This window comes from Squalius cephalus (assembly GCF_949319135.1).
Source record: "Squalius cephalus genome assembly, chromosome: 6".
NCBI classification, from domain to species: domain Eukaryota; kingdom Metazoa; phylum Chordata; class Actinopteri; order Cypriniformes; family Leuciscidae; genus Squalius; species Squalius cephalus.
The window spans coordinates 39,197,515-39,204,389 of NC_137127.1; the positions used below are offsets into that span (position 1 = coordinate 39,197,515).

The 6,875-nt window shown below is 36.4% G+C and overlaps 1 protein-coding gene across 1 annotated transcript; it reads left to right on the plus strand.

Annotated features, from left to right (window-relative positions):
* The first annotated feature begins 1,496 nt into the window (after positions 1–1,496).
* Positions 1,497–6,269, plus strand: LOC307160816 (uncharacterized protein). Its single transcript, XM_079875076.1, has 7 exons — positions 1,497–1,563; positions 1,645–1,760; positions 4,188–4,255; positions 4,340–4,497; positions 4,746–4,805; positions 4,887–4,935; positions 5,501–6,269. The coding sequence occupies exons 2-7, from the start codon at positions 1,738–1,740 to the stop codon at positions 5,734–5,736; spliced, it is 594 nt and encodes a 197-aa protein (XP_079731202.1). The 5' UTR covers positions 1,497–1,563; positions 1,645–1,737; the 3' UTR covers positions 5,737–6,269.
* The last annotated feature ends 606 nt before the right edge of the window (positions 6,270–6,875 follow it).

The window sequence follows — 6,875 nt, forward strand, 5'->3', positions numbered from 1 at the left end:
AGAAGAAGAATGTCGTTATTATTATTATTTGTATTATTATTATTATTTAAAATAAGAAGAATGACATTTTTATTATTTTGTCAGTCTGAATTATTTTTTTGGTCATTGAAAGCCTTTCATTACTAAACCCAGTCCGTGCACATCTGCCGGGCCTAACCCTGGCCTAACCATCGTTTCAAAGAATAGTAACGGCGAGCGCGTCGAGTATAAACGCCTCGTCCGTTTGGGGAGGTGCACGCGCAGTCTGCGGAGACTCGCGCTGCGGAGCCAGGCGAAAATATAAACAAGGCTTGAAACTTCAGGTAAAGCGCACAGGTAAAGCGCACAGGCTCGCAACATAAGGAATACATATGCCTACAAATCAAATGCTTTGGTAAATTCACACAAATTAAACATTGAAGTCCATGTTGCACAAAAATAAACACTTAAGTTTATAATTACTATGTTGTTGTTGTTTTTACAGTGGGTCATAATATATTATATCTTTTAGTTTGTCAGTGCGTTTTGTGGTGTTAGGAATTGTTTTTCTGCGCATTCCCGCACTCAAAACGTGCGTACACCACCTCCTGAGCTGGCGTAGGATTTGAGCGTGCCGTACGCCAACGTCCATATTGATAAATCTCAAAGTCACCGTGGTTTTGGGTGTACGCCAGGTGTATGCTGGAAATTTGGTGTACGCACTTTTGATAAATGAGGGCCATTGAATCTGTTTTTAATTTTCTCAGTAATAGGCTCAAAATTTAACCGGCTTCTTTGATTCAAATCTTAACACACCACAATCTTTAAGAGAGAATAAAGTGGACATATTTTTATTCATCTTTAATCCAGAGATTGCAGAAAATGTTCCAATACATTTAATAACTTCATCCAATTTGTCACTGTTTTTGACAAAAATTGTAGTATCATCCTCTAATTGGCTAAGTTTAATCTCTTTTCCAAACTGAAATTCCTTGAAAACTTGCTTTTTTGATATGAGCAGCCATGATCTGAGTAACCAATGTGAAGAGAAAAGATGATATAGGACACCCTTGTCTTATCCCACGGCCCATATCAAATCTCTGACAGGTACCTGAGATATTTGGACTGAACTATTCTAACCATTATAAAGCGTACAAATTGCTTTTTGAAAAAAAATTACCAAAACCAAAGAAATCAATAACTCTGAACATAAACAAATGTTCAATAGTGTCAAACGCTTTGTAGAAATCAATAAATAATATAAAAGAATAATCTGGGATAATCAATTAAATCTAAAATTAGTCTAATATTATTTCCAATATAATGGCCTTTCAAAAAAACTGACTGCTCTTCATCAATTATTGTATTTAGATTTTTCTTAAGTCTTTTTGCAAAAATGAAAGAAAATATTTTAGTATCATTATTTAACAAACTAATTGGTCTCCACATTTCTAAGAACAATTTATCTTTGTTAGGCTTGGGTATAAGTGTAATATTTTTATTGTTTTATTTTTTTTTATATAAAACTCCCCTGTCAAGCCATCATTCCCAGGATAACTTCTTGTCAGCTGCCAAATTCATCCAAGGCCAAGAAAACCCCACAAAGTAAGATCTTTTATCAAGTGTTCTGGAGTGACAAACTGTTTGGGACTTTTTCTGACTGTCTTTCTGTTTTTATTTCCGCAGATAAGGTGTTCATTCACTGCACTGAGGGTGTCAGCTACGGCGCTAGTCTTTTTCTGGCATACCTCATGATCCACCATCACATGATAGTGGAGGATGCCATTGATTATCTCATACAGGTAAGATACATCAAGCCCGACATAGACTTCCTGAAGCAGCTGGCAATCCTCAATGAGGAACTTGTGCACAATACAGCTACAAATATTGAAGGGAAAACAATAACTGGATATACAAGCAGGCAGCCAAAATACTGCAAAAAAATGTGCTCAGATTAGATTTTTAAATCTGCACAGATCAGATTTTTAAAAAGTGCAATAACTGCACCCCGAGCGTCCATGGCAGCATTCTGCTCATCCAGACTCGATGGCACAGCAGATTACTTTTTATAACCAGAGCACAGATTAAAAAAAAAAAAATTGATTAGATAAAAAAAAGCTTGACAAGCTATTTTCAAAATACATAAAATACTTTTTGCCAGTCAACCTCCTTATCTGGGTATTGATTTTGTGCATCAACTAGTTCAGACATTCACTAGCTCAGCAAAATACAAAAACATTTTTGTACAAAAATACAAAAATAATCATCTCAAATGTATTTAAATGCAAATATTTGATTTTTTCCAAAGGCTTTAAAATACAAAATACAAAATAGTATTTTGTATTTTAAATACATGTATCTGAAATACTGCCCATCTCTGCCCGTAACTTAGGTTATTCACCCAGAATTCAAATTAAACGAGGAATCTGACAGGGATGCCCTATTTCACCATTACTTTTTAATCTTGCAGTCGAATTAATGTCTCTATTCATAAAAAATTGAGTAGCTAGTCATAGACATTCATAGGACCTTAACTAGCCAATTTGCAGACGACACTCTCATATTCCTTAAAAATAAAGACGTGCTTAGTTATTAGTAAAATATATATCTTTTCAAAGGCATCAGGTCTAACCCTAAAGTTTCAAAAGAATTAATGGCTATCCATAATTGTGATTTAGAAGAGGGCATTCCAGTGAAAAACGAGGTTAAGTACCGAGGGGTTATGATTACCAAAGATGTTGAATATTCAAATCTGGACTCTAAAATAGAAAGTATGATTAAGTTATCTCGAGACCATATGGTCCATACAAGCGTGCCGCACAAGTGCTGAAAAGTGAAGCCTAAGTGCCTCGATTGCTCCCCGGTGGCTGGTCCCAGTAAAAAAAAAATCCCCATAAAGCCCGCCTCCCCATGAAGTCTAATGGTGGAATGGTACAATCAAATGATGGAAACTAAACAATCAAATTACACTTCAAATACATTTTTTTTCAAAGATGTTTTCTGTCATTTTAGGTAGTTTTTATCGCACTGATTTAAGTTTAAGTGTTCGTTTTTTTTAAATAAGTTTGGTCTTAGTTAGTTATTTGATGCAATAAAAACGGGAATGTGATGTCGTGATTGACAGCTGTGATTGACAGCTTCTCTAAACGATTTAGTCACTGAGGCACCAACGGAATTTTTGGGGGGATTTTCGGGAGGAGATTGGAGCTTCTACTTTAATTTCTACATGTCCATAACTGTTTATTTCACACAGTAAATTTTGTATGTGGGAGTGAGTGCGCGACCTTGATATCGCGGCTTTACTTCCTGCTCACTACTACGCAGATGCAGGTCCCAAATCCGCGCAAGATGTCAGCGCCATGTTAGGACTTTGGCAGCTTCACTTTTCACCAATGGAAGAGAGTGAAGGGGCGTCGTCCATCTTTTTTTTCAGTCTATGGGTCCATATGGTTAAAGAATATGAACATGGAGGCTTGAGAGCCATTGATTTTGAATCTCTTCATTCAAAATAAAATGGCTGAAAGAGTGTTTAATAAAATCACACTTGATATGGTACCATATTCCCAATAATAAAATAAAATAATATTGGTGGCCTTGAATTTGTGTTGAGATGTGGTCTTGATATCTGTAAAATTCCTTTTAAGTTATCTAATCTTCATAAATGTCACGGGTGGTTGCAGGAAGGATGACAAGGATATATTTCGAAAACAAGGTTTAATGGTAATCAAACACAGGACAGCAGAACAGGGGTCTGTTCTTCGTACGTTGCTTAAAACATCCGAGATCAAATGAGACATCCAAGATGATATCATCGGCCTAATCATGATGTGGCTATTTAGGTTCTTCGGACACACCTGCCGGATATGATTAGTATAGCTGGATTGAGTTATCTGAGATAATTGCGTGTTCATTCGCTGGTTTAAAAGGGGATATGTATCGATAGTAGAAACATTGATCAGCAACGCTGCTATTGGCTACTCACCATGGCCAAAGAGCGCGCTCAGTTTTTCTCCGCAGCAGAGCAAGAGTTATTGCTTGAAGGTTATGCTGAATTTTAAAGCTTAATTAAAACGCCAGGGAACACCTCAAAGTGTGCAAAAGCCAGGAGAGTGGGCTGGCAAAAAGTAGCAGACAAATTAAATGCGTAAGTGCTCACCATGTTATGGTTCTATCACTTATTACAGTATATATTCTTGTATTTTAATAATTTCATAATTGCTTAATGTCAGAGCCACCTCAGGACCCACTAGAACATGGGAACAAGTAAAAGTGAAGTACAAGAATATTCTTCAAAATGGTAATCTTTTCTACTTATACTGTTCTTAGTCTCGTTTACAAAAAAAAAAAAAAAAAAAAAGATGTGTTTGTCTGTTTATAACAGCAACCAAGAAAAAGTCTGAGCAGAAAAAAACAGGTGGTCCTGGCCCTTGGGTTAAATGTGAACCGACCCATTCACATTTAACATCCCTGGGCATCCCTGGGGGCAGATCTTCCTTAGACCAAAAGCCAAGAACAGTACCAGCAACACCTTCATTACTGGTAAATGAGTTTTAAATTCTCTTGCTACACTGTAAAATAATTAGTTGCTGCATTAAATTAAGTTGGACTATAATCCAAATGGCTGGTACAGTCATTTCAACTGTTAAATATTGAGTAGTGATCAATTGCTTTGACTTGTGAAGGTGAAAACTGCTGAACTTAATGTAAAAATATTTTGCCATGAGTTATTGATCACATTTTTTCCTAGTGTAGTATGTAATGCCATTGTGTTTTCCTCTTTTGTGCAGTTTTACACAATACCAACACTTTTAACTGTTCCCAAGAAAATGGTGGCTGAAATATGTGCAGTAAGTGGACTTTTTCTAATTTTACATCAAAAGGGAAGAAAGTGCAACACTTTGTAATACCCATTTGTTTCCATTACACAGGACAGTGAAAAAAACCCTCTCAGATTACTGTCCTTTGGAGGAAGTACTTGTAAGTGCATAAATAACTTTACTTCATTTATAGTTGTGTACATATTATTTCTGACTGCAATATGAGTTGCAGGAGGAAAGGCCTACAGCACAAAGTGATACAGAGGTGGGCAGTGTAGTACTTTTCCTTTTTATTTTTGTTGCATGAGGCTTGTGTTGACAATTTTATTTATTTTTTTTATTCTTAATTTATCTGTACCCTATTGACGGAGTCTGCAACAGAAAATTGAGTATTTTGACCTGAAAAAACATAAATTAAGGGGAGAAATAGAACTTGACACCTTAAAGAAAAAACTGGCTCTAGAGATTGAGTTGCTTCAAAAGGAACTTCAGAGTAAGTGCTAATACACTATTTCACACAGAGTGCTGACCTTGCATAACAATATCTCTTATTGCAGGCAAAAGATGACTATCACTGGCTTTTCTTGACAAAGAATAATTGAAAAAAATCAAGGAACTAAGCATATTGTCTTTTCTTTTATTAATTTAATGAAGGTTTTTGTTTGTTTTTTTGTAAAAAAAAAAAAAAAATCAATAATGGTGTTCCACAATTCTGTCCCGTGCAGCTCTGCCACTAGGTTGGTCCAAGTGCACTGGCTGGAGGTCATCATCAGGCTGCACCTCCACCACAGGGGTCCTCTTTCTGATGGTGGCAGTGTTGTGGAGTATGGCACATGCAACAATAATGTCACAGGCCCTGTCAGGTGCAAAAGCCAAAAGCCTTAGTCTGGCTTTTATTGTAGCCAGCCTAAGGCACACCTGTGCAATAATCATGCTGTCTAAGAAGCAACTTGATATTTGATATGCCACACCTGTGAGGTGGATGGATTATCTCGGCAAAGGAGAAGAGCTCACTAACACAGATTTAGTCAGATTTGTGAACAATATTTGAGAGAAATAGGCCTTTTGTGTACATAGAAAAAGTCTTAGATCTTTGAGTTCATCTCTTGAAAAATGGGGTCAAAAACAAAAGTGTTGCGTTTAGAATTCTGTTCAGTGTGTGTGTGTGTGTGTGTTTGAATAACAAGCTTGTCTCACTTTTGTGCATCCTTAGTGCTTCGATGTTCCGTGATTTCATCCACCACACAATTTCCGACACTGTTTGACATTTAGATTTCCCACCCAAATGAAAAGAAATACAGTGCATAAAAGTTACTGTGACTGTAGCATGTAAATATTTAATAAGGCAAGCAGTGTTTCTTTGCAATGGCACCAAAATGAGGGATTTATGTTATGTTCAATCCCTTTTGGGGATTTTTTGAGTTGGGAAGTTGTAATTACATCCTCAGGTACATTAAAAAGATTTTGGTCTGAGTAAGAGGGTGCTGTACCTTTAAAAAACAACAACAAAAAAAAAAACCCCGGCAAGATGGGGTTTAAAGAGACAATAATTTGAGGTTAAACAGTGTGAAAAGCCCAAGAAATGTACCACAACATTTTGTTTTTGAGGATGAAAATGCAGTGTCCTACCTCATTAAGAGTTATCAGCCTTGTCTTTCGACTCGTAAAGGTAAAAAAAAATTTCTTGTGACAGTCACAGTCAATTTTAAACTAAAAGTTCCTAAAAAACAGAAAGCAAAACAAAAGTTTAAAAGTTGAAAGGATGTGTATAGTTTTTTTTTAATGATGATTAAAATCGAGAACTACAGTTCAACAGTGTGTACTCTGATTGGTGAATTGCTCTTCTGGATTATGGGTATTGTAGTTTTTCATCAAGAATTTCTTCAAATTTCTTCCTGAACCCTATACTGTTATTGTGAATTGTTGCCTATAAAGAGCATTTCAAAGCAGTCACTTGAAAGGCTTCATGTCAACAGATGGCAGAACATTGCTAGTTTCTTAGCAGACTACACGCAGTCTTGCATGTCTCTGTATGGATTTGGCCTTATGCCTTCAGCCGCTGAGATCTCCTACTGTATATGACAGCCCCTCTGACAGGTT

What these genes read in the sequence shown, in the direction of transcription:
- LOC307160816 (XM_079875076.1), top strand. Translation starts at nt 1,738, where the DNA reads ATGCCATTGATTATCTCATACAG. An exon ending in CAAGAATATTCTTCAAAATG is followed by an intron (nt 4,256 to 4,339) that starts GTAATCTTTTCT and finishes TGTTTATAACAG; the next exon opens with CAACCAAGAAAAAGTCTGAG. An exon ending in CAGCAACACCTTCATTACTG is followed by an intron (nt 4,498 to 4,745) that starts GTAAATGAGTTT and finishes TCTTTTGTGCAG; the next exon opens with TTTTACACAATACCAACACT.